Source organism: Vigna angularis, chromosome 6, assembly GCF_016808095.1.
Source record: "Vigna angularis cultivar LongXiaoDou No.4 chromosome 6, ASM1680809v1, whole genome shotgun sequence".
Classification (NCBI taxonomy): Eukaryota; Viridiplantae; Streptophyta; class Magnoliopsida; order Fabales; family Fabaceae; genus Vigna; species Vigna angularis.
Genome location: NC_068975.1, coordinates 30,331,222 through 30,358,211, shown reverse-complemented (window position 1 = coordinate 30,358,211; position 26,990 = coordinate 30,331,222). Strand labels below are relative to the sequence as shown.

At 32.1% G+C, this 26,990-nt stretch overlaps 4 protein-coding genes and 1 long non-coding RNA gene across 8 annotated transcripts; 2 read left to right on the top strand and 3 right to left on the bottom strand.

Annotated features, from left to right (window-relative positions):
• Positions 1-3,650: 3,650 nt before the first annotated feature.
• LOC108340924 (uncharacterized protein At3g52155, chloroplastic) lies at positions 3,651-9,378 on the bottom strand. Its single transcript, XM_017578491.2, has 5 exons — positions 9,057-9,378; positions 8,329-8,428; positions 8,054-8,233; positions 7,376-7,493; positions 3,651-4,119 (listed from the first exon to the last, which is right to left on the bottom strand). The coding sequence occupies exons 1-5, from the start codon at positions 9,292-9,294 to the stop codon at positions 4,057-4,059; spliced, it is 699 nt and encodes a 232-aa protein (XP_017433980.1). The 5' UTR covers positions 9,295-9,378; the 3' UTR covers positions 3,651-4,056.
• Positions 9,379-10,301: 923 nt separating this feature from the next.
• On the top strand, positions 10,302-15,585 carry LOC108343356 (uncharacterized WD repeat-containing protein C2A9.03). Of its 2 annotated transcripts, none has more exons than XM_017581587.2 (10): positions 10,302-10,595; positions 11,263-11,411; positions 11,614-11,781; positions 11,868-11,954; positions 12,206-12,340; positions 12,430-12,540; positions 12,883-12,974; positions 13,093-13,198; positions 14,715-14,801; positions 14,926-15,585. In XM_017581587.2, the coding sequence occupies exons 2-10, from the start codon at positions 11,268-11,270 to the stop codon at positions 15,334-15,336; spliced, it is 1,341 nt and encodes a 446-aa protein (XP_017437076.1). In that variant the 5' UTR covers positions 10,302-10,595; positions 11,263-11,267; the 3' UTR covers positions 15,337-15,585. The 2 variants fall into 2 exon arrangements, with proteins under 2 accessions (XP_017437076.1, XP_017437075.1); XM_017581586.2 differs by having other exon boundaries at positions 10,375-10,595; positions 11,232-11,411.
• Positions 15,586-16,444: 859 nt separating this feature from the next.
• LOC108342339 (uncharacterized) lies at positions 16,445-18,229 on the bottom strand. The gene is made up of 2 exons (XM_017580097.2): positions 18,127-18,229; positions 16,445-17,930 (listed from the first exon to the last, which is right to left on the bottom strand). The coding sequence occupies exon 2, from the start codon at positions 17,908-17,910 to the stop codon at positions 16,834-16,836; it is 1,077 nt and encodes a 358-aa protein (XP_017435586.1). The 5' UTR covers positions 17,911-17,930; positions 18,127-18,229; the 3' UTR covers positions 16,445-16,833.
• On the top strand, positions 17,431-19,247 carry LOC128197314 (uncharacterized). Of its 2 annotated transcripts, XR_008249700.1 has the most exons (4): positions 17,431-17,571; positions 17,673-17,772; positions 17,898-18,606; positions 18,955-19,246. It is a non-coding gene; the product is annotated as an uncharacterized LOC128197314 (long non-coding RNA). The 2 variants fall into 2 exon arrangements; XR_008249701.1 differs by lacking the exon at positions 17,898-18,606 and having other exon boundaries at positions 18,955-19,247.
• Positions 19,248-24,025: 4,778 nt separating this feature from the next.
• On the bottom strand, positions 24,026-26,193 carry LOC108341103 (aspartyl protease family protein At5g10770). Of its 2 annotated transcripts, XM_017578734.2 has the most exons (3): positions 26,052-26,193; positions 25,769-25,926; positions 24,026-25,557 (listed from the first exon to the last, which is right to left on the bottom strand). In XM_017578734.2, exons 2-3 carry the CDS (start codon positions 25,869-25,871, stop codon positions 24,242-24,244), a joined length of 1,419 nt encoding a protein of 472 aa, XP_017434223.1. In that variant the 5' UTR covers positions 25,872-25,926; positions 26,052-26,193; the 3' UTR covers positions 24,026-24,241. The 2 variants fall into 2 exon arrangements, with proteins under 2 accessions (XP_017434223.1, XP_052735401.1); XM_052879441.1 differs by lacking the exon at positions 26,052-26,193 and having other exon boundaries at positions 25,769-25,961.
• Positions 26,194-26,990: the final 797 nt, after the last annotated feature.

Sequence of the window (26,990 nt, the reverse complement as noted above, 5' to 3'; positions counted from 1 at the left end):
ATTCTGAGTATCATTCTCACATAGAGAGAGATATATCATTTGTGAGAATAGCAGGAGGTCCTACCACCTCAGGGTGTCGAGGTAGGTATTATGGGATTAACCTTGGGTAGTAGCTTGATTGGTGTCAGCTGTTACACTACCACAAGTGCAAGGACGATTGTAGCTACATATTCATACAATCCGGATGGTCAAGTCATAATGTTCGGTTTATATATATTTATATGAATTATGATGTTTTGGTTGTATGTGATGAATTGTATTCATTGTTGTATGATGTACCGTTCAGTTTCATATGGATTGAACTTGCATGAAATGCATATATGTGTTTATAATTAAATTACAATAGCTTACCCTACTTTCTTGTTTCGTCTTATTATGTCTGTTCGGTTATTTTTTCTTTTGCAATGATCATCCTGTGGATGTGAGCAGAAGGTGATGAGTGTTCGGTGGAGCAAGCATTGGAAGGAGAGGATCTTGTTGCTTAGGATAAGACCGCTCGGTCATCAGTTGTGTATAGTTTTAGATTTGACCGTTCGGTCAATAGGTTTAGTTGACCTTTTGTAAGTCGTTTGGTTTATACAGGCTGTTGTATTACCGTTCGGTTTATGTCTATACTTTTGCATCAGACTTATGTTGTTATGTAAAGTTTTTAGTTTTATGGTTATTTTGGATAACTGTAAGGTTAAATACTCTACTAACTCTTGATTAATCTATGATACAATGTTATGCTATATTTTGGGATGTTACAACTTTCAATCATCTCAAATTAAAATTTTAAATTAGATTTCAATTTTTTTAAAATATCAATAGCTTAACTTTTAATTAAATTATTCAATGCCATTTAATAACTTCATAAGAAAAAAAAATTAAATATCATTAATACTTAGTTTAAGACGAAGATCTTTATTCTGTGTAGTCATACATTTGCTTACAATTAGTTAAACACTTTTTTGGACTATCTTAAACTGTTACTTTTATGCTAATCTATTTTATCCTTTTGATTTTCATTCTTTTAAATATTTTAAATTAAGATTTAGTACTGGTTATTATAAATAATAAATATAATATATTAAAATATTTTTATTTACTACAAATATGAATTAGAAGATAATTTACATATTGAATTTTTTTATTATAAATTTTAATTATATAAAAATAAAAAGTTACCATTTACATAATATATAGGCTAAAATTTAAATATTTTTAAAAGGTTAAAAGTTGCACACTTTTCTGAGTTCTACATTGTGACAACAATCTTTGTTGTTTTATTTCTCATTACAAATCTAAATGATGATATTGCCTTTGTGCATTGATTTGTCACTTCTTTGAATATTTCTTTGTCTCAAATTATCTGTTATTTAAGAAAATATAAATATAAATTAAAATTTTCAAAAGTATGATCGAAAATAATACACACTTGTATTTGTACGATGTAATAATAGTTAAAATGTTTGCATTAAAGAAAAATAAATAATAGCAATTAAAAACAAACACTTAGTGTCGTTTGGTTTGATGCAGAAGAACTAAAGATAGAAGGTGTATACAAAAACAACATGGAAAACGAATATTGTTGATTATTGGAACTTTAGGAAAAGTGATTTGGCTGTCTGATTCTTTGTATGCAATCTCTTTTCTGGGAATGCAGTGAAAGGTAAGATCCAAGTTTTGTAACTTATCATATGTGGTAGATGAATTTTTGATCAGATTATTATATTTATGCTGTATAATTAAATGTTTTATAGATTTTACTTTCTCTCAAAAAATTATTTATACCAACGTTTCAAAACAGTTTATTTAAACAACATTTATCATTTTATCTTTTAAAATAATAATAAATATCATAATGTCCAATCCTCTTTATAATTATATATATTATATACTGTATAATCCGTAGGTTATTGTTTTATTGTTACATTTTTTATGACTACTTAACGTTACATTTGTTAATTATTGAACTTTTTATTCCAAAATAACATTGATTTTAAGATTAAATATGTTTTAAGTTTTTTAATTTTCAGTAAAAATTTGAATTAGTTTCCAAATTTTTGGCCTAATTTATTTCTTAAATTTTAGAGATGTGTGGATTTAATTCTTTTAACTAAATTTTATCAGGTTTATTTGACATTTTAAACGGATTTCATGATAGTATTTGAATTATTTACACAATTTGAGACATTTCACCTCAAAAACGTGTTTAAAACATCAAATAAACCTTATACAATTTAGTTCAAAAGATTAAATCCACTTATTTCTAAAGTTGGGAGATTAAATTAAACCAAAATTTTGAAAGTGAACTATTTCTAATTTTTCACTGAAAAGTTAAAGATAAAAACATATTTAATCCTTGATTTTAAAAACTTTTAAAATATAATGAAGAATAAAATTTTAAACAAATATTATGTGAAATTTAATTTATATAAAAAGATTAAAATAAATTAATATCAATTTATAGTAATTGAAAATATATAATTACCTAATATTGAGATTTGATTCAACAATTAATCAAGGCCAAATTAATCATTTTTTAATTTTAGCTAGTTTGACAAACATTTTTAGATTTTAGTTAGTTTTTCAGCTATTTAGTTGTCGCGCTGACTAATTATACCGAAAACAGTCTAATGTATTGAATTCGGCTCTATCTTTTTCTAGTCATGTTTTTTTCTCTTTGTTTATTTTAAGAATAATTTGATCAATTTTAAGTTTTTCAAGAAAATACGAACTGGCAAAGCTAAATGTGGAGGACATGGGTGAGAAGTGATACAAAGATGGCATGGTTATCCAATTATGCTCTTTTCAGTCGAATTATTCAGTACAATTTAATGGTATCGTTTGCTTTTTCCTTTTCTCAAAGAGGGTCCTCTTGGAATTTTCATCTGTTTGAAGCATAAACCAATGCCATAATCATACATTAGTAACTGGTTACTTATTAGTTGATGCAGATTGTTGAGGAAGCATCTGAGCAAAATGACTACTGGGGAATCTTTATGAACATATTTGACATATTGAACAAGGTAATTACTGTTTGGTTTTGAGCTTTGATTAATCATTTCTTTTAGAGGGAATCTTATCCATGTGGATGGATATGACTCAGCTAGCAATTTCGTTCAAGGAATTATACATAGCAGAGTGTATTTGCAGAAGTTGTTAATAATGCCTTATAAAAATTGAGGTAAAGTTGACCACACAAGTTCTTAAGCAATGAAATTGCAGTTTTTTGGGATAAAATTTTAGGCCTCTCTCGCCACCCACCCATTTCTTCCAGCTGGGCATCTCGATATGCAAAAACGAAGCTATCTGATTAGCATACTCATAATGCAGTAGATAAATTTAAAAACGCTGCAACAATATACTGATATAATTGTCATCATTTTTCTGTATGCTTTTTACTTGAAAAATATATATTTTCTTTTATTGATAAAAAAGTATTAAGCAAGAGTGCACCCTTCATCTATCATTTGAAGTAATCTCCACAAGAGGAAATTTGCAGAAGTTGATAAAATGTATCGTTCTTCAATTTAAATCTAGGCCGGGAATTCTTGTCGTTTTGGTTGCTGATAATCATTAACCAATAGCATTTTGGTATTTCAAAATAGATTTTCAGTCTTTATTATCAAAATGTAAGAGAAGAACGGAGTAAAAAGGGAGAAAAGTAACAAGTAATGCTTTTTCTTTTCACAGCATATGATTTACAGAAGCATTATTTTTTTTTCTTTGGAAACCTGTAGTTGAGTATGAATCAACAACCACCTAGCAGCATAAGTTCACTTCAATGAACAAATGACCCATACCAAGCAGCATATATGAACCATTGAGATCCTGCACATTATCCTCAGCCATGTATCATCTTGAATCACCATGTAAACATCACAGCTGCTAAATTAAACAGATCTAACTGAAGCTTTTGGCATCATATCCTCCAGTATATACTTTCCGAAGTCATCAGTACTGTAGCCTTTACCTAACTGAGGCCTTTTAGGTTTGCTTGAATAAGTATTGACGCTTCCAACCTCTTGCATATTTATTTGTAAGTTTACCCAGCAGGAAAGTCACAGCAAGCTAGCTACTTGGCTTTACTATGCCTTGAAGCTTCCATCCACCAAATCCTGCGGCGGCAAATGCCTGTAAGATACAAAGTTAGATACACATCTTTTTGTCACTGCAAAACTGAATATTTTTATCTTTTGGGAGCTAATATAAAATTGAACGAAAGTCTTGCACTGCTGCAAGGTATGCAAGTAATTAAGGTTCCCTCCCTGCACGGTGCGCCCCCCTCCCTCTTTTTATGCCTGTGAAGATAAACTAAAAGGTCAAAACACACCTATCAAAGTGTTTTCTAATCCATTCCATAGCTCTTTCTGGGTGGGGAAAGGTTACAATAATGTTACAAAACTTTAAGACTTATACCTCCTGCCACCACCCTGGCATTAAAAACTAAAGCTTTGTGGATAATCGTCCAAGTATACGAAGCGCTTAGAGTCTGAATTGACACTTTATAACATACTTTGAAATTTATAAAGTGAGCAGTGTGGTGAATGAACAAAATTCGCCTGTTTCCAAAGTAAAATTCTATTAATAGCTTTTCTTTTTGGGGCAAGTGTCAGGCATAATAGCAATTAGTTATAGGAAACAACTTTGTGGAAATTCAAGGAAGCAATAACTGACTATCTTGGGTTACACCGTCAACACATTATGAGTCACAGTTGCATCAGATTTAGCGAAGGAGTAATTTCCAGGAAGTGATGATGACCACAAGGAACAGGCTTTCTTCATCATGCCCGCAGTTACTAGGAATCTAGAACTATCAGTTTTATAAAAAAGTTTGATTTTAAAAGGTAATTCCCAAACTATTATGGGCATATTTGTTTTTCCCATGAAACAGCTCGAACCCCACTTGAACTCAACTGACCAAGACACAAGCTTTGATTTCATATGGGGTTTAGGCTGCTTTAATTAAGAAACAAACATGCCATACAGCATTCATGTCACAGATTTTATTACAGATATCCCAAACCTCTAATCAATAAGAGTCACTTAACCCCCAAAAATTAATTATAAGCAATCAAAAGAAAAATAAACATTTTCCACAAGTGAAACAATAGTGTTCCCCCACAAAACACTCTCGAGAAATTTTATGAACTACGAAGGATGCTTAATCATACATGAGAAAAACTATACACTTTCAGTGAATAGCAACACTGCATCCAGGTAAAAGCAACTTGTGACTATCAAGGAACTCTACTAAGGAAAAAGAAGAACGTCCCATTTAAAGCATCCACCCGACCCAATTAACCATTTGTAAGGCACAGTAACCACCATTAGACATTTTAATAACTTCAAGACATTATCAACCATTTGTAAGGTATATTAACCACTAGTGCCAGAAGTATAAATTAATAATTGTATACAATCACATTCTTTAACTCTTAACCACTTGTGAGACAAAGTTAACTACCATTACATATTTCAATAATTTGAAGACACTATTAACCTTTTGTGTGCCATATTTAACCATTAGTACCACAAGTAAAGATTGGTAATTATATACATACATTCATTTACTCTTAACCACTTCTGAAGCAAAGTTAATCACCATTAAATATTTCAATAGTTTCATGATACTAAACCACTTCGAGACATATTTACCCGTTACTGTCATAAATATTGGTCAACAATTGTATACAATCGCATTATTTTACTCTTAAACCAATTGTGAAACAAAGTTAACCATGTTTTACATGTGATTGATCATCAAGACCAAGTGACAGGTAGACACAGGGAAGAGAATTCCCCAAAAGTATGTAGATAGGTGAAGATCATGAATAGTTTTACTACATCTACAATATACACAAAATCTAATCCAAAGACACATAAATAAGGTGTCATTTCTTCATTTAATGGGAAACCACAATTTCTTCTCCATGGAATTTGGGGTATGTCCACTTTAAAGATTATGGGTCCTAGTAATGACTGATTACCCATTGTTGAGAAATTATGCACATTCCCTATAATCTGATTTGTGAGAAATATGATAAATGCAGAATAATAACACAATTAATAACAGAGTTCGTCTACTTGAAAAAGGGAAAAAATAAAAATAATGTTTACAAACACTCAACACAATTACACTAAAAAAATAAATGAATATTTTCTCTTACTAAAGTTTTTCTCTCATTAAAATCTTTATCGGTTTTGGAATGGAAATAAGTAGTTATAGCAGCGAGGCATTTATACGTGCATGGAGAAATCTCATATAACTCTATTTTATGCACCCAATTTCCTTCTTTAACTAAACAAAAGAATGACACGCTTCATTCAATTTTAGGGGTTGTATAAACACATCCAACAATATCCCACTTGAAGACTAATTTCAATTTGTCTTCACATCTTGATCAATGCAGCAACCTTCTCTAATTTGTTATTCTAACAGCCAGTTAAACTGGAGCACAACTTTAGTTTGTTAATGGTTACTATCTTTCACATCATGTCTGTTGGGTTCTTACTTCCTTGGATCTTTCTAAATGTTAACAACTCACCATCAAGCAAATAATTGAGGAAGAAGGGATAACAGATACAGATGTACTTTGCTATAAAATAAAATGTTGAAATTCTTTGATAGATGCATCACACTCTGACTATCTCTATCCAAAAATCTTCTAGTTGATGAATCTCAACTTTGCTAATATTCCTTGAAGTCATATAAACTCTTTATTGGCATTTGTTACTACAATATACTCAACCTCTATAGTAGGTAAAGCAACTGTCTTTTGCATCTACAATGTCAAACCAACAATTGTAGACCAACAGTGAAAATGTAGTGGTACTTCTTCAGTGATCAACTTCACCTCCAAAGTCTACATCTATGTAGCCTTGTACATGTAATTCTCCCTTACCAAAATACATACACCTCAATGTGGTGCATCATAGTAGATACCTCAAAAATCCATTTAACTGCTTCCCAATGAGATTGACTTGGATTTGGCATAAACCTACTTAAAACCCTCACTGCATGGCCAATATTTGGCCACATACAAAGGATTGTGTACATCAAATTCCAATGGCTGAAACATACAGAATATTATCCATGCATACAATCGCTTTAATTACTTGTACAGAAAATGGTTTAACCTTAAATTTATTACTTCATATTGATTTGAAACTCCAATAAATAGAAGTTAATCAGAGCAAATAATAGTTTGCAAAAGACGAGTCCATAAAATATTTGTGTGGTCCCCAGTGAATATTTAGTATAATAACTTCGTATAAGTATAAAAAAGGGTAAACAATGAAAGACGGCACCTAATATTTAATGGGAGACAGTAAAGTCTTGAAAGGAAATACACTAATTGCAGTGTCATGCAAGGTAATGAAATGAAACCTCGTCCCAAGATTTTCCAGCAGTCTCAAGCAGTGCAGCATTGCATGTTTTTAATTCCACAGAGGCCCCGGAAAACATTGATGCTGCTTCTTCCCACCCCCTATTATGTCCCATGCACCTGCATACCACTCAATGATATCAAAACTTATCAATCTTAGTTTGTAAATATCAAACTTTGTTTCTTAAAAAGAAAATTGAAAGATATTATCCCACAATAAATAAAGGCCCCTTAGAGAATACTTGAAAATTAACTCTATTTTTTAGCTATAGGTTCTATAGTACATGATTGAGATAACGACCACCTACACACAATTACCACCCAGATTCAACCAACAGACGAGTCATGTGAATCTCAATCCTCATTGTGGAAGAAGTCCAAAAACACTATCAAATAGTTCAACGCAATTAATTATGGTTTTGAAAAGGGAAAATGTAAAATGTGACTCTACTGACTTTCTGAATTTGAAATCCACGTGTGATTTATTAAGTATATCAAATTTAATCTACAAATATGGCATCAAAGAAAGTATTGAAAATGACTACAATGTTTCTATCCATAGGTTGTGCTTGTGAAAAATATCAAACATTTCTAATGTAGCCACATTCATCAATCTCCACCTTCAAATGCCAAGACAAAAAAATTTAGACCCAAAAAGTCTAGAATTTGTAGATACTCACATGACAGTAAGTATCTCATCCTTTGAATATCTACAAATAACCTTTTGAAGGTGCTCTGCAGTTTGCCCATCCATAGCTGCAATTGAATAGAAACTAGAAATAAAATGAACCTCAGCCTCCACCAGCTCCTGCACTTGCTCTTGCATTATTTTAAGTGTCTCCTTAGTCCGCGCTGCATCACTGCAACAAATCAATACACAACTCAAACAGCAGTTCGTCCCAACGAGCATCAATTCAAATGCCACAACACAAGCAAGAGCCACAAAATTGCTAACCTAGACAATATAAGTTCAGGAATCCAACCCAACTCTTGGAGCTTGCGGGAAACTCTCACAGCATCCTCTTTCCCAGACTTGCTCAGAGGCCGATCATGGTCTGGAAAAAAAAAACATATTTTCATTTATCTTCCTTTCAAATTCTTAAGATAAAGGTTTAAAAATCCCTTTCCTCCGGCAAATATAACACGTTTTGCTTTAAGTCCTTTATGTCTTTCGTTTAATCCGTATTAAAACCTTCAATTTTTTCCTTCTGTTACAAAATCGCTTACATTACTCCACCAGGTTTTGTGGAAGTCCCACCTTACAAGAATACGGATGTGACACAGCGAAAACATTAGATGGAGTTTGAAACAAAGTCAAAGTAAGAACCCAATACATACAAAGAATCAAGGATCATAACCCAAAAAACAAAAATACGTACTAAAAGTAAAAATCGGTACATTTGCATGGACCCAAAACAGTACTTAGGTTAAGAAAAAAGTGTTCCAAGAATCTGGGAGCATGCATGTCCCAAAACACAGACGTTATTCAAACGAGTAAGGTAAATAAGTTCGAGAGTTTGACCACGGAATTGCACTAAGCAGAAACCCACCAGTTGTTCTACTTGGAAGCATTAACACTTTTTCTCCGTTTCCATTCCAATTTGTTAGAAGGCTATGTTCTCACTCAGTAATTGCGCAAAGATTGAGAGTTTAAGAGTGAAAGTTGGGAAGGAGATTGGTTACCGCGGAGCGAGCGGTTTGCCCAGGAACTCTTAGCATGGCGAAGGAGAATGAGGCGGCGGGAGACGGAGACGGAGTCGGATAAGGGTTCTGCGAGTTGGGTATCCTGCTTTTGAATGAGCAGAGAGGATTTAGCGCGTAATTGATTAGGGTTCCGAACTTTGCTCCGGCGACCGGAAAAGTCAGGTGCGACGGCGGTGGTACAGATTACAGAATGCATCTCGCACAAACCCACATTCATGCTCTCTATCTCTGATGAAATGTCACACTTTAAGGATTTTAGCCTTTCCTCTTTCCTTGACTTTCTCAATTACAAACACACATTGTATAATTTTACCCTCATACCAAAATGAACCACTTTCACATTTTGCAGATATAGTATTTTAATTTATTTAATATTTTTACTTTTATACAATAAAGATGCATTTCTTCTAGATTTAAAAAAAAAAAACATATTTGTTAATAATTATGTTTACATTTTATTGAAAGTAACCTAAAAATGAGCCATTTTGGGAATATTGTGTGATACAAAATGAGAGGGAAAAAAAATGACATTTTTACTGTTTTTTTTCAAAGGAATTAACTGACTTGTTTGGTAGGAATTACCCAATTATTAAGGAGATTGCTCAATTCTTAGATTCCTACACATGTTTCTTTGTGTAAAATCTAGAATCCATGTCATATCACAGGTTTAATTAATTTATTATATTTCCAATCTAAGTACATGAAAAAAATCCTTTGAACCAAATGCTTGGTTGAGCATAATAAAATTGTACCTTTGATTGTATAATCGTCCATGCAATTTAATTACTAGTGTCTGGTTCTACCTTATTAATACTTCTTTTGAGAAATTTTCTGAACACTATTGACTTTTTTTTTGAATCCTTTAAAGACATGCTTTGAAATTTATAAACACATATCATCGTTGTAAGCTTTTATACTAAATAAACATATGGTATCAAAATTAATATAAATAATTTAAATATTTATAGTCCAACATAATGTAAATAGGATTTAAAGATTAACATTTGGAATCCTAACCACAGTATGTGAGAATGCTCAAAAATATTTTTTGATGTTTGACAGAGGAAAATCTAGGACTTTCTAGAATTTTGGGTAGTGAAAGTTTAAATTATGCATTTGTTTATTGCTTTATCATCGTTTATAATTATTAGATAAAATTAAATAAAAAGAAATATTAAAATTCGAAACCTGACTAAAAATTGAGAAGAGAGTGAAATCCTGGGTGACTCGGTTGTGATGTCCATATTGATATGGGAGACAGTAGCATTATTTTATTTTAAAAATAAAATATATAAGAAAAAAAGAAAAGAAAATCTCATAGAGTAACCTGTATCTGATTTTATCAATCACAGACTCACAGGTGCAGTTATTATAATCTATATATTTTGCAAAACCTGCCTGCTCCATTTTTATGCCCAGATCCGGTTCGGGTCCTTATCACTAAGATCCAACAATTTCACAACTTCAAGGACCTGATTTTTCCTTCGATTTACGAACCCAGGAAATTAGATTGAAAAGGTTCGATTTTTTTAACCTTTCAAACCCCCTTTTCGTCAATCCTATTATGAATTGCAATTGCTTCACCCCTTTTAATTTTAATAATTCAATCATCCTTTTTCTCTGTTAAATTTTGTTTTTGTTTTTTCATATATTTGCTGCCAGTTCGTCTTCGGTTTGCTACGTTTAATTTGTTGTTTTTGGTTTTCGAATATTGTTTTCTAGGACCATGTGAAACTATAGTTTTAATTTCTGAATCTAGTAAAAAAATATTTTTTTTTTCATGTTATGTATGTAGATGTGTTTATTTTCCTTTTGGGGTAATTGAAATTTGCCCAAATTAATGTTATGTTGCTCTTAAGCTTTACCTGCTTTCACTTAGCTTGTCAGTTTAGGTTTGGAATCTAAATGAGACAAGATGGGATTTTTTTAGAAAAAAAAAGTATTTGGTTTTAGGGTTTGGTTAAAGTTCTTGTTGCTGCTAAATGGCTGTAAGTGGTGTTATTTTCTCTGTAAAATTGAACCAATAGTATCGTAGTGCCTACTATAACAAATAATTTGATGTTTGGATTTTGCATTCTTATAAAATTTAAGCATAGCATCTGCGGTAGAGTTTGTTGTTTTCCAACTCATCTTAGTACCCTATCTCAATGCTAGATATCGGTTGTTAAAATCCGAACTGCATCAGGAAACATGTCTCAATACCATGGTGATGAAATGGACTATGCGGCAGATGATAATGAAATGGCAGAGGTAGAAGATGACATGTATTTTCGCGGCAGAGCATTTGGTGAATCAGATTCAGATGACGATGACGACTACGAATATGACCCTTTGGTTTGTTTCATAAACAAAACCTTGTTTGCTCATTCTAACTGTGAAACCCTATCCGATGTTATATGTTTGTGCACACATTTCTCTGTATAATTGCATATGTATTTGCTTCCTTTTGGTTTTATTGGACAACTTAGTACAATGTGGTCGTTGACATGATATTTTCATTTTCTTGCACGTCTCTCTTTTTGGTTCCCTGATGCAGGAGGACCGAATAACAGATACCACTGCTGCAGAAGCTAGGAGGGGGAAGGATATCCAAGGTATACCTTGGGATAGGTTGACCATTAGTCGCGAGAAATATAGACAAACCAGACTAGAGCAATACAAGAATTATGAAAATATACCGCAATCTGGGGAAATGTCAGAGAAGGTAAATATGTTAGTTTGGAGCTGTCTAGGTAGTTATTTTTCATTTTAAAATATTGTTTGACACTACCTTTTTCTCCACATCTACAGGAATGCAAAGCAACAGATAAAGGGGGAAATTATTATGATTTCTGGCAAAACACTAGATCTGTGAAGTCAACAATACTTCATTTCCAAGTATGTTGATTTTGTAATTATTTACTTCCGTTCATGTGAGGATTTAATGAGATTTGTGTTGTCTGCGCTCTATGTTATCATCTTTTTCTTGTGGAATGACTTGTACCTCACTATACACCTTTTGTGATAACTGACACTGTGTTTTGCTACATGGGATATATGTTTTGTTTTTCTATTTTCTTGTGGAACTTTATGTTAAGCAGTTGTTGGCAATACTATTATGTGAAACCTCTATTTTTTTTCATTTGCAGTTGAGGAATTTGGTTTGGTCAACATCAAAACATGACGTATATCTTGTTTCAAATTACTCAATTGTTCACTGGTCTTCATTAAGTTCTAAGAGTTCTGAAGTCTTGAATGTAGCAGGGCATGTAGCTCCGTGTGAGGTAATCATCTTTCGTGGTTATTTGATTCTTTTGAACACTTCACTTGGAAACAAAGCATCTGAGATTTCAAATGTGTGTTTTGCTAATAGAAACATCCTGGAAGCCTCTTGGAAGGTTTTACTCAGACACAAATTAGTACACTGGCAGTGCGTAATAACTTGTTGATTGCTGGAGGGTTTCAAGGAGAACTTATTTGCAAGGTATTTCTTTTTTACTTATGGATGATTAGTATTTTAATGCAAATAATTATTCATCAGATGCACTAAACCTTCCACTCTTCTATGTCTGTATGTGATGCTGCCCCAGAAAATATAATGCACAACATTTCTTTTTTAATTTTTTGGCTTCTGTTGCACAAATTAGTATATTGATTTTAATTCTCTAACTTATTATACAGTATAGATGTTAACCTTGATTTTTTGGAGATAGAGTTGATTTTATTTTTTTATATGATTAATTGAAACTGCTTGATAAAATGGAAATAATATGAAGTCATCCTCAATTTTTTTAAATTTGTTTCCATTGATCTCAATGTCCTGCAGTACTTAGACCGGCCTGGAGTTAGTTTTTGTACTCGAACTACATATGAGGACAATGCAATCACAAATGCTGTGGAGATTTATGATCATCCGAGGTCTTTCTTCTCTGCTTTCTTGATATTTTTGGGGTCTTAAATTGTTAATACGATGTTAGTAATAACTGTATACAGCCCTCAAATAGGGCTTCTTACTAACGATTGATTAATCTATCAGCGGAGCTGTTCATTTCATGGCTTCAAACAATGACTCTGGAGTTAGAGACTTTGATATGGAGAGGTTTCAGCTTTCAAAGCATTTTTCCTTTCCTTGGCCAGTAAATGTAAGTACTTCCACTTGATTTTCCTTGTTTTAAATTATAGATATGAATAGTGACATTGTTATTATTGTTATTTTGTTGCGTAGATATGATAAGATTATTGGTTTATGCTCAGATTTTTGACCAATTGAGAATTGGCATGACTTTGTATAATAAAAAAGGATTGGTTGTTGTTTGAATTGGCTTGACTTTGGCTTTGCGCTTTAAGTAATGAGAAGGGGATAGAAGGGGAAAAAACAGAGTTGTGCGTTATAAAGGACCAATGCTGGATTACAATTAGATATGGAACATATGCCTAACTTGATACATTCTTTTTGCTTTTTCTTTACCTATTTATTGCTTTTTAAAGTTCTGCTCTAGCTTTTTAACTGTAGCATTATACCTGTTGGACTTTGTTGAACTGTTTGGTAATTGTAAGCCACCTTTAACATTTGTTTTTCCTAAAAAGCAGGTCTGATAATTTTATTTGTATAATAGAAATATCCTCCGGTTGTTAGTTGAAATCTAGTTTCTGTGAAGAATTCGTAGAAATTCAGTTTTTGAAACCTTGTTTAGTATTCTAATAATTTCATTCTATTTTTTTCTGTTTCTAATAACTTTGATAATATATTTTAGTTATTTTACGTACTGACTGCCTGGCCAAGTGTCTTTGGGAAAAAACATTTTGGTACCATTTGACCATCTTTTGGCCTGAATTTGGACAGCTTGCTTGCAAAATAAATTTATTCTATGTGAACTTTAATGTTGAATACCCTCTTCTGGTCAATTGAGGCTGAATTGGGTTCTGTGTGTCTTAAACTTGGTGTTAAAACTTAAGAAGTCATTTCTGGATGAGCAGCCTAAAAAGTATTTTTGCACCAAAGAAAGAAGAAACTCTCATTTGGTTTCAATTTTAAGACCTGATGATTTTTCAGCTTTACATCTGTCTTAGAAACTCCTCACAAATTCAAAATTGTATCATAATCTTTAGATTCGTATGGTTAAAGTTTAAAAGGGAGAGAGAATTGAGAGTAATTGTGTCTATGGGCCTTCTGCACATGTAATAAGAAAGAAGAAAAAAAGAAATGGACCAGTGAAGGTGGAGTGAAGGAGACGTATATGTGTATGAGAAGAGAGGAAAGGATGCTGTTTTGAATTGAGGATGAATTGGTGGAAGGAAAGTAACAAGTGTGAATGTGGCAGCAAGTGATTGGAGAGGAACATTACACAATGATGAGATAAGTAGGGGTGCAATTGCAAGGTGGCCTGGGAGGGAAGAGTGTGATAATTCAGCTCAATATCCGCTCTGCCCTCTGTCTATATTACCTGTTCAATTTCTTCTTTTGTAAATGAGAGTTTCCGGTTGAACTTTATCTTACTTTCAGTATAATTAGTCCCTGTCAGTTTCTATTTATATGTTCTTAATTCATGTTTGATGTGCATTGTGGATGCCTGCTGATAGTGTTGGAAAAATATGATTTAGTGTCTATTGGTAAATGGCATAAATGGTAATATGAATTTGTTTTCTTTCGGTCTGCAGCATACTTCATTAAGCCCTGATGGGAAACTACTTGCAATTGTTGGAGACAACCCAGAAGCACTACTGGTGGATTCTCAAACAGGAAAGGTTGGCATGTTCTGTTTGTCTATGTTATAGGTTCCCGTTCTATATTTCTCAAAAGGACTCTCTTGAATATATGCAAATGTGAAAAGTTGTGAATATCTAATTTTAATTTCGGTTGTGCTTGCAGACTATCACACCTTTGCATGGACACTTGGATTTCTCATTTGCATCTGCATGGCATCCTAATGGGCAAATATTTGCTACCGGGAACCAAGACAAAACATGTCGTGTTTGGGATGTTCGGAACTTGTCAAAATCTGTTGCTGTTCTTAAAGGCAACCTTGGAGCTATACGTTCAATACGTTTCACATCTGACGGGCAGTTCATGGCGATGGCAGAGCCAGCCGACTTCGTGCATGTTTACGATGCAAAGCATGGGTTTGAAAAGGAGCAGGAGATTGATTTTTTTGGGGAGATCTCTGGTGTGTCCTTTAGCCCTGACACAGAATCACTTTTCATTGGTGTTTGGGACCGCACCTATGGAAGCCTTCTACAGCTGAATCGACGCAGAAATTACATGTATCTGGACTGCTTGTAAATTTGTAACCTTACACCTTGTAAGTACCTACAGTCTATGTTGTGTTGTGTAGTGTTTAGGAATTTGAGTTTGGTGGTACCATCTTAGCCAAAGAAGAAAAACTGGTGGATTGCCTCATCATACATTTTAGAAGAGCATGGGTTGAGGATGTTACAGTTGTTTGATGTACACCTTCATGCTAAATAACATTGTCTTGGAATGTCTGTTTTTCAATCTTGGGATGGTAATAAATTGGAGGAAGTTTGTACAGAGGATCTATACACATAATATTTTACAGCATTTGGTTGGTCACTTCCACCTTTTGGTAACTTGTGCAAGTAGAGATTCACTCATTTTCCATGGTTGGATGTTGGTGAGAATGAGTGAATTTAGCTTTGCATATATTCCCATACTAGATTGAAGAATGCAACAAAGAGAGTGAGTGTTTGATGAAACCAAGTGCTGTTCATCTGTGCTTACCCTGTGTGGATTAAATTGGGATATATAAGCAGGCAAAAGTAATATATGAAGGCAACATTGAAGGCTTCATCTAGAAAGCTTTTTCGCTCTTTTCTCTCTTTAAAGAGTTTTTTTTGTTATTATTATTGGTGTTCTTATTATTATCATAAAAATGATAAAAACATAGAGTTTTTAGAAAAATCAGTGAGAAAAATATTTAGTTAGTTTTTTAGGCGCATGCTGTGTTTTTATTATTTTGTTGTATTTTTATATTTGGATTTAATGTTACTTTTTGAGAGATTTTTTTATTTAGTCTAAAAAATTACTTATTATGATGATTGATTTTAATAAAAAAAAAATCAACTTTAAACATAGTATTAAACAACATTATACAATAAGTTAAATATTGTGATTTGTAATCCACGAAAAAAAGTCATTTGATTAATGTGTGTGTGTGTGTATATATATATATATATATATATATATAAAAATTAAAGTTCTAGAAATATGATTTTAACGTTTTTATTTATTTCTAGTAAATTGAAGCAATTTTATGTAAAATAAAATAATTTTACTAATTTTTTTAAATGCTTATTTGGACAAGGTACTACTTTAAACGAGGTTAAAGTTTAGGTAAAAGAAAACACCTATAAAAAAAAATCTAGGTGTTCAAATATGATGATTTTTTTTTAGTTTTTGTAATTTTCTTTTATTATTTTCAAACTTTTTGTCCTTTACAAATTATGTTGGTAGCTTCATCTGTTGTCCCCGTAAATATTTATTTTATCATTTCAAAAAATTTTAAAAAAAAAACACTGTAAATTAGTTGGTAGTGAAATTTTTTGTCCAATATTTTTATAACTGTGAACGTAAATTTACATTGACTGTCATAAAAATTATTGCAGCTCTTTCCAAAATACTCTCGAATGAAAATATGTGAACTGGAAATTCACATGCACAGACATTGAAGATGTGAACGATATTGAGGAGTAGAAATGGCAACATTATCTGCTATTTATCCTTTATAAACAAAATTCACCTGAAGTATGAGTGTGACTTTTATGCATAGTGTTTTTTGATGGTGCTGCTTGCTTCGCTTTCTTCATCCACATGCTCTACAATTTGTTTCAGAATGTTCTCTTCCTCTGCTTCAAGTTTCTTCATACAGTGTTCAAAAGCAGACACCAACTCTGGACTGAATATAGAATCCTCACTGGACTCATTTGCATTACTGATATCCATTATAGAATAGCTACCAAATTTTGGGGTGACATAGGATCCAGGAGAGTATATTCCACCTTTGGGAAGCCATTCTCTAAGACTAGCAATGGCTGGATATTCAACACTGGAAGGGATTCTAAGTGATTCTAGCCTCTTTGCCACAGCTTTTCTCTTATTTCCCTTCTCAATGATGCTACTTTTATTATTAGGACTTGGACTTGGAGCTTCTGTGCTGCTTTCTGATGCTGCTGTAATCAAGTTCTTGCTCTCCTTCACTATTTTTCTTTCTTTCAATGAATGCTTTTTTATTAAGCTTGGTACTTGCATCCTCTTGACTGCATAATCAGTGTGGTGAGTTGTATTTGATCCTGAACCAGAATCTTCTTCATCATTGAACTCACTTTGTTGATTTGTATGACACTTGCTTGACCATATTTTCTCAACTATATCATCGTATTCCTCCACTGTGTGAAAACTCTTACTACGTGCAGCACCCTTAGAACTGGAGTCATGTTTATCATCAAAACCAGATGAATTCTCCTGAGCAAGAGACTGCACAATATGCTCTGGAAACTGGTGCCAACTTTTGGACCTGTTCTTTTTTTCTCTATCAATTTTCTTCCCTTCTCCTTGAACTAGTCTTTCTGATACAGGCTTCAAATTCTTGATGGTTTCAGAAATGGCAGGCTCAATGGCAAGTTTTGAGGATGTGTTAGAACTAAGATTCCCAGAGTGCAGTTTGTTGGATACTGTGTTAGCTGCACAGACAAGAGCTAGGTACTGATCACTGCCACCAGAGGAGATTATTAGATCTTCCAACAGTGGAATACCATTACTTGCTCTCTGTGATCTCTTCTTTCTCTCTTCATGGAAACTAATTGATCTTGCTATCACTTTTGAAGAAAAACACCCCATGGAATAAAGATAAGGCACACCTGACAAGGAAAAGAGGAGACAGAAGCAACAAAGAGTAGCATGAATCACTACATAGAAAATGGAAATTCACACAAATAGAATCAAATTCCTAGAGAACATGAAATATGAGTTGTCTGAATGGCATCTATTTATAGTATGTAAGGAGATAAAATAAGCAAACTCCAGAGTTTAGAGAATTACATGGGAAATCCTTACCAGTAGTTTTGCACCTGCAAAATATCACACAAGTGTTGAATCAACGAATTCTCTGAGGTTGAATCCCTATAGTCCCTCTGATAATACAAGCAACGATAAGAACCTGAAACAAGAAACTTTATATGATGAAATTGAAATCCAGCATGACAGCACTTTTAGACATCAAGACTTTTCACTTTTCAGCTATGAAAAGCAAAATCCAGCAATACACTAGGGCGCATCTTTATTACCAGATATTTAATTATCTCATTTGACTAGGTTTACAATGAACAGACCCTATAATCTAAAATTTAAATACTGGCCTCTGATCATAGTGTTCCATTTTGCTGGAACCATGTCTTTTTAGTTGTGGCAGGTTATGCTAAGAGTGAACAAGTGGAGCCAGCCTTCATTTTGTTAACTTGAGATCTGGAAACTGTTTGTGAATTGGTGGTAATACGACCAAGTTGGAGAATCAAACATAATCATTCTTTATTTAAGGTCTAGAAAGTGCTATGATACCATCTGCAATGTCTTTGCCATGTATGCATAAATTTATGTTCACTGCACAATGCTCAATGTCTGCAGCATTTTCTATCCGGATTTTGCGCAAAAGATTATTCTCTCCATATACAAATACAAAACATAGATTAACAATATGCACAGCTTTTCTGCCACCATCACTGACCATGATCATTAACAAATACAAATAATGTCCTAATGTCGTATGTAACAACTTACTTGCATTAGTGGATTTGGATGCAGCAGTTGTTCATCTGCAATTCTTCTTCTGATTCTGAATTCTGCATTCCCTTTGGATTGATTTCATTCAAGGTTTGGACTTTGCAGATATGGTCAGCATGAGAGGCTGCAACAGACATATCATTTGACAATCAAATATGGGTGGACCCCACCAGTAATTTGAAATTTTAAGTTTGAATTTTGCACCTAAAACTTGTATTAAATAATGGTACCATAGTCTTTGTGCAGTGCCATGCAGTGTGGCCAACGCAACGTGTTGTGCTGCTACCATATCAAATGCATGTTACCATCAATGGAGAAAAATGAATTTGGACAGCAGAGAATGGGTCCCTTGTAGACCCTCAAACCCAAACTAAACTAATTCATGTTCATACATCATTAGCTAATTCTTAATTAAATTAACCAGTCACTGTCTCATGTTACAGTTACTATGCCCCATGAAAGCAATTTTAATCATATCAAAACTGAAAAAGTAAATAACTTTTTTACTAAAAAAATAAAAAGTCTCAGTTTTCGGGTTGAATTTGAGGGAGGTTGGAAGTATTGCATCACATAATCTCATTCTATTGTATAGAACCATTGAGTCAGTTTTTTTTTTTTTTTTACATATGTATAAAAGATAACAGAAGACTTTTTATTTATTTAAAAAAAATAAAAGAAAAGACCTGACAGTTTTTGCAAATAATTAAAGCATTTTTTGTGTAAATAAGTAAGTTTGACTTATTGAATATTAGTCTTCCCATTGTAAGATGCATTGAGGTGTAGTTTAGCCAAAAAAAGGTTACCAAATGTGAAACTTACCAGACTATAATAACATTATTTTAGAGAATTGATTATAAATTATTCATATCATATAGGAAAACTGAATAATTCTATAAGATATAATCACGTAATTTATATATAAAGTATAAAAATTAATAATGAGTTAAAAGTTTTACATTGAATAAAAAAATAAAATTAAATATAACAAAACAAAGAATGATAAATATTGAGTTTTAAATTTTTATATTGAAATATTTTAATAAAAAAATATCTTAAGAACGTTCCTTTGTACTAAGGTTTAAGGTTTAATAATATTTAAGGTTAGAAAGAATTATGTTATTTATGTTTACTTTTATTATTTGTAAATTTGTTAATCAAGTAATAATTATAAGACTTAAATGCTTACTTCGTCTCGATCTGAGATGAATTTATGTTTAGTATCTAGTTTTAAAAATGTAGATATTTGGTTCTTTTGTTTTCGGTATCAATTTAGTCTTATCTATTAAGTTGGTAGAAAGAGCGTTAACTTCACGCTTAGGTGATTGTACTTTTTTTTCTCTTTCTTTTGCTCTCACCTTTTTCTCTCTTCTTATCACCATTAAGTACCATAAATTGTACCATTAAAAAACAAAAAAGGTGCTTCAATTCCTCATAGTGCAAAAGAAATAACAAATCTTTATTTTAATTTTGAATGAATCACTTTCATTCATATTATTCCATGTAAATTTCAAATTGCATAATCACTTTCCTCTTATTCAACCTAGTATAACTGATCAAATGAATGAATCATATTATTTCAGTTTTCTATCACTTATTTAACGGTATTATTTAAGATTATCAAAATTTTAGAATTGGAATAATAGTTGACTGTACTATTAATAGTTGTCTGATAGTATACTATTCAATCACCATTTAATTTTAGAATTTTGTGTATAATATTACAAATTCAAATATTAACAATAATAAATTTTAAAATTTTAATTATTTTATCGAATATATATATATTTTGTAACTGTATATGCTAATTTGTATTTTACAGTTTAATTTATAAAATAAAATCATCTTACCTTTTAGAAAAATAATCAAGATTTAAAATTTTATTTTTCTTATTGTTGAAATTTGCAGTGTTATATCTTGAAAGTAAAATCAAACAGTCAGATTATCTTAATTAATGACAAAAAATTTAAATATTTAATAAAAAAGAAAAAATAATAGTAGGTCGTATTAATTGATTATAAAATCAAACTTTATTGACTGAACTAAAAAATGTAAAATATTTAAAATTTAACTACTCACTCAAATTAAAATACATAATAAAAAATATTTAACTTTATAAATACAAACTAAATATATTATTAATGCTCTAAGAAAATAATTGTGTTTCATCCTCTTCTCAAAATTAAAATAATGAGTTTAAAAAATAAAGATTTGCTATTTCTTTTGCACTATGAGGAATTGAAGCACCTTTTTTATTCTTTAATGGTGCAATTTATGGTACTTAATGTGGCATGAAGAGCATAAGTTAATGGTGGAAGAGAGAGAAAAATGTGACAGAAAGAGAGCATATGAGAGAGAAAAAAAGTGCAGCCACGTAAGTGTGAATATAGAAACTAAATGTCTACATTTCTAAACCTGGATACTAAACAAAAATTCACTTATAAAAACCAAATAAGCATTTAAGCCTAATTATAATATGTATGATTTAGTCTTTTTACCAAAAGAGCCTGAAAATTACTATTGTGCCAAAAAAAATAGTATAAGTATAAATTTACATTCATATAGAATTATGCTTTTTAAATTGTTACATTAAACTAAAAATCTAATCTTACAGAGTTTTGATTGGGAATCTAAGTGAGTCTAAGTCTCACATTGAATATAAATGAGAAAGTGGAGCAATATATAAAGATAAAAGACCTATTAATTCATTATATTAAGATTTTGAGTAGACGTGGTGTCAATCCCTTGTATGATTGGACTCATCTCTCATTGGTGTTTGTGACTTCGAACTTCCTCCTCATTAGACCCAACAGTTTCAACAATATTAAAATACATTTTATAAGTATTTTATTTTTTTATTATCTGAATTAAATTAAAATTTTGTTGGTTTTTAATACACAAAGTTATTAGTGCACATTAATTGAAAACAAATGTCAAGAATTAAATCTAAATTTTATTTCTAATGGTTGGGAATCTCACGTTAAAAAGAGAGGTGAAATTAATTTATAATATATAAATAAAAATTAGTATCATCATATTAGTTAATTTTGTGATGTGAATTAAATTTAAACTTACTTTATAGTAAAATTTGTTAGATTTATGGTGTTATATTTACAAATATATTGTCTCATCTATGTTAATTTGTACTATATAAATGAGAACAATAATCATTTTATATGTAAACATCAATCATCCATTATCAATACGTTTTTTTTAAATCTTAACTTTGGTAATATGGATAATTTTACTCTCGTATAAGGAAGCTTGTTACGTTAAAACACTTGAATTAGAATGTTCTGTTTGTTGAGTCTAACAAGAAGGAGGTTGTGAGACACAAACATCTATAACATTAAAGTCCAACCATATAAAGTATTGACACCACTCTCTACCCAAAACTTTAAATCAATGGGCTAATGAGTCTTTTACCTTTATATAATGTTCTACTTTCTCATTTCTATCTAATGTGTGGGATTTAGACTCACACTAGATTCCCAACATTATTTACTTCCAAAAGTTAAGTTTTTTGTTCTATAACCAATATCTCATATTTTAGCTTTTGGACACAGTTTGCACTTGCATTAGAACACTTTTGAGTTCAATAATGAGGTTCAATCTATTACTAAACAGTTAAATGCTACTAAAACAAATTAGGTGATATTCCTTTATTTCTTTACATGTGTGGTCCTCTTAAATGTGCAAAGCAAGTAACAACAATTGCTCTATAATGTAGCCATTTTGAACTTTTTAATGCACATATGAGAGTGACTTCTTAGCAATACAAAGTTCAAAACCTCTAAAACTCCATTATTTCCATGAGATGCATAAAGTTATCATATCACAGATAATTTTAATGTGTGAATTACATCATCTTCGTACAAAAGTAAGTTTATATAAGGACATAAATTTCATGCTTAAGGAATATTTTTGTATTCATTGTACAATTTTCTGAAAAGTAAAAAGAGACCGTGAATAATGAAAAAATTTATGTGATAAATCATTGAACTTATTGTTTCCAAATGGAGGAGATTTATTGAAGAATCAGAATTTGGTTTAATGTATGTCTGAAAAATATTATATAGTTTTGCCTTTTTTACGGATTTGTTTTTTATACTATTTTAAAAAAAAATTATCCGTAAAATTTTATGTTTATATAATCGTATGTTCATCTTTTATTTTTATTTTATCAGATTTTGTTTGTATTTAACATACTCTAAAATCATAGCATATTTCAATTATGTTAATTCATCTTGACGATAAGAAACCATCACAACTACATTTTATATTTCATTCAAATTAAAGTTAAAAATTCATACTCCATCCTTTTCAATAACTTTGATAACTTTTGAAAGGATATACACCACTTAATTGGGTTGTTCCCTTTCGAAAATGATGTTTAGAATAAAAAGTATTCTCCAGTCCCATTGTTTGAAAATTAATTAGGTTTGTTTATTTTTTTTCTTACGTTTTAATGGTTTTTAGAGACAGAAAAGGAAATGGGATCTCTTATGAAAGAGTCGCAAGAATAAATCCTTTAAGAGCATTGGATTTATTTGGACATTTGACCTACGTCTATTAAAGTTTAGAGAAAGAGAATTAGGGATTTTATTATCATACGAAGTTTTCATCTACTCTTTTTAATCATATAGAGAAAGGGACATTAGACTTACTTTTCACTAAGATTTTAACCTATCGATTTTAATTATCATATTAATACCGAATTCAGCCACCAGTTTAAACCATATTTCTTATTTATATTATGATTTCTTATAGTTTTGGATAGTAGGATTATTGTTACCAATTTTAGGATAATTTGAATTATTATTTGTTTTGTGATACTTTGATCTCTTTTCCTCTTTCTAGCTGAAATGGGTGGCAACAACCAAATGAGATTATTGAAGGCCACAACTGCACTATTGCACCTAAACCAATACAAATTATTCAAACCAACACCTTTATTAGGTTCCCCATGGAAGATCTAAGCATAAACTTGAATTGAAGACATGAGTACAACTCTTTGAGTTTGTCTAACTTTTTTCAAGGAGATTATAAAATAAACAAGTATAAATCAGCTTTTAATTTGTTTAGATCTCTAAAACTATTTTTTAGATTATATTACATTACTCATTTTTTCAATCTATTACAAACTGACTAAATATATATATCTGTCCCACCAGAAAAATAGAAAGAAGCTGCAAAATATATATATTCAAAGTACTATTTCCACTCAATCTAACACAACTGCAATTTTCATATGAGTATTTAATTTTCATTTCTCTTATTTTTTTTTTCACTAAGATACACAGCACATGCCTCATTAGAGTTCATTAACCTTTATTGAAGCAAATATTTGCAGACAGCACTGACAAATTGCACCCTTTGCTAGCTAGCTTTGTGATCACTTGCAGCCACCAGCTGCAAATCCAATCTTGGAATTGGCAACATCATAAGCTACCATAAATGTCTGTTGTTGGTAATTTCCAATAATGGAAATGGGGTTTGCGGTAGGAGCAAGGGCCAAACAAGTAAGACCCTTCTCAATTTCTATAAGGGAGTTATGAGCTTGAAGTGCTAAAGCAGCACCCCCACGAAAAACCAATTGAATCTCAGGCACTGTTGCCATTCCTTTAACACTCCCCCTGAAGCAAGTATCCAATATGGAAAACCCTGGGGCTTGTGCATACTTTTTGGACATGATCTTCACAAAAGATTCTTGCAATGCATTGTAAATAGCTTCAGGTAGCCTTGTAATTACTGTGCCAGAGTCTATAATAGTAGGCACATTGTAGCTTGAGGCAGAAACTTCTATTGGCTTTCCAGCCACAGTAATAGTTGTCAAACCAAGAAAGTATAGGCTTGGAATCTTTGGATTCTTCAACAAGGGAGTGAACTTGTACGGTAATGATGTCAATGATGAGGTTCCAATGGACAACGAACCTGATAGGGAAGAGTTAGGTTGAGAAAAAGATGTGGGAAGGCAATAGGAGAAAGCATTGCCATATTTTTTGGACAATTGTGCAAGCATGGAGAGCTTGTCATTGGCTAGACCTATAATACCAGCAGCCCTTCCAAACAACCCTTGATTGTCCTGACCACAGCCATATATAAAAGCTGATGATCCCTCTGATGGGGATAAGGTTAGAAAATCTTGACTCAAATAGCCATTTGAGAAAGAATTGTCACCATAGCTTGCTTTGTACACACAAGCTCCAGTTGCATTTGAGCAACTTGGAGCATTCAGTGTGGAGGCCTTGAGAGAGGAACACTGAGGGGATGAACATGGAAATCTTTTGTATGTCTTGGAGGTGGAAGGGGTGAAAATAGGGTCAACTTGCTCATGACAGTAAATAAGACAAGGCTGGCACTGGAGCCAGGAGAGTGAGCTACCAGTGTCAACAATCATGCTAAAATACTTAGCAGGGGTCCCAAGTCCTATTTTCACATAGTAATTGCCTGAACCAATTGATAAACCTGATTTCAGTGGTGTGGTCAGAAGGTTAGGTCCCTTTAGTTTATCAGAAGAGGCAGTGGTGGCAGAATTGCTGACACCCTCCTTGTTTGCTAGTATGGAATGAAGAGATCTGACCCTCTCCTCGTCCTTTTTGATCATGTCAGAGAATGAAAATGGTGATGTGGAGGTTAGAGAGGATTCAAGACCTTTCACATGGTACAATTTAAGCTGCATGCCCTCTTTCTTCTGCCTTGGATCCTTATCTGAAAAGTGAACTATTTGTAAGGTTAATATGCACAAACTCATCATTTCATTATGATATTGAAAACAAAACTCAAGATTGCTTTCTTTTTATAGACACCAGAGGTAATATTCTTGTAAACTAAAACAAAATTATCTATACAGAAAAGGAAACTTGACAGCAGTAATACAATCTAACTCAAGAACTGGTTAACAAGCCACTGAAATGCATGCCTTGAACTTCCACAACAGAGGATGCTGTAGCAAGATGTGCAGAGAAAACCAGAAACCAAAAGATGGTCATCTTGTACACCTCACTTGGCAACTTCTGCAACATTGGTTTTGGAATGGCTTTAACTCTTGTATAAGTTGTAGCCAAACCGACACTTTTCCTACAAGAAAAGCGATCAAGGGGTGATGCTCTATTTCTTAAAGGTCTTTCTTTTATAATAAAAATATGAAATGAAAAAATAAAACATTTAATGTCTGAGGAAAATGAAAAGTGTTTGATATTTACCATAGAAAGAAAGTGGGAGAAGTAATAGAAAGATGTTATACGAGGATTTGGAATCACTCAAAAATAAATAGCAGGCTGGCAGAAGTTCAAAGGAGTTTCCTTCAGTATCTGCATAGTGAATGCTTTAAATGTCCTCCAACCCAAGGAGCTCACACAGCTCGTGAATTACAATGGAGTAACTAGAAACATGGTCCACTATGACCCTATGGTATTAATATTATTCTTCATGATAGATTAAAGTTGTTACAACAGTATCTTAAATACTGAGCACCTACATTACACCTACATACACTTTTTCAGTAATAACAGTGTTAATATCATTAATCACATAACTTCAACCAAGCAAAAGTGAACAGGAGAGGAAGAAGAATAACCATGCTTGCTGAAGATAAATTTCTGATAGTGAAGCTCTATCTTTTCTAGCTCAATGAATGAGAATGGATAAGGCAAGATATCAAAAGGTCATAAACTGTGACCAACATGTTCTGCCTCTGCTGTATTTATTAACTTAAACTGCATGAAATGTTTACCTTGCAAAGTGTCTTCAAAATATTTTAATATTTTTGATGTTTTAAATATAAACAATATTCAGTAAAGGGAAAAGAAAAAACAGTAGAGAATATGAGATCTGAAAATATGCTATACCATGATGAGATATTAGTTACCAAGGTGTTTGTCGGCAGAAATTCATTAATGATAGGTGTAATCATAATTAGCTGTTGATGAGAGTTCCAATGAGTGTAGGAGTTGACATGACATGATGATTTGGCCTTCATTTAAAGCCTTATTACTTGTAAAAAACTGATGAAAGAGACATGAAACTGCAATCTGTACCACAGTATTAATGAAGGAGGAAACGTTGCATAGTGAAGAGTGCTTAGCCATATCACATCAGTAGCTACTAGCTGCTTGCTACATAAGAACAAAAGTACTCTCTTT

Excerpts from the sequence above, each read along its gene's own strand:
- LOC108341103 (XM_017578734.2), bottom strand. The coding sequence starts at position 25,871 with ATGTTGCAGAAGTTGCCAAGTGAGGTGTACAAGATGACCATCTTTTGG. Across the intron at positions 25,558-25,768 it reads CTCTGTTGTGGAAGTTCAAG|ATAAGGATCCAAGGCAGAAG; the intron begins GCATGCATTTCA and ends TTCACTTTTCAG.
- LOC108342339 (XM_017580097.2), bottom strand. The coding sequence starts at position 17,910 with ATGGGGTGTTTTTCTTCAAAAGTGATAGCAAGATCAATTAGTTTCCAT.
- LOC108340924 (XM_017578491.2), bottom strand. The coding sequence starts at position 9,294 with ATGAATGTGGGTTTGTGCGAGATGCATTCTGTAATCTGTACCACCGCC. Across the intron at positions 7,494-8,053 it reads GATGAGATACTTACTGTCAT|GTGCATGGGACATAATAGGG; the intron begins GTGAGTATCTAC and ends AGTGGTATGCAG. Across the intron at positions 4,120-7,375 it reads CTGGAAAATCTTGGGACGAG|GCATTTGCCGCCGCAGGATT; the intron begins GTTTCATTTCAT and ends TGTATCTTACAG.
- LOC108343356 (XM_017581587.2), top strand. The coding sequence starts at position 11,268 with ATGTCTCAATACCATGGTGATGAAATGGACTATGCGGCAGATGATAAT. Across the intron at positions 11,412-11,613 it reads ACTACGAATATGACCCTTTG|GAGGACCGAATAACAGATAC; the intron begins GTTTGTTTCATA and ends TCCCTGATGCAG. Across the intron at positions 11,782-11,867 it reads CTGGGGAAATGTCAGAGAAG|GAATGCAAAGCAACAGATAA; the intron begins GTAAATATGTTA and ends CCACATCTACAG.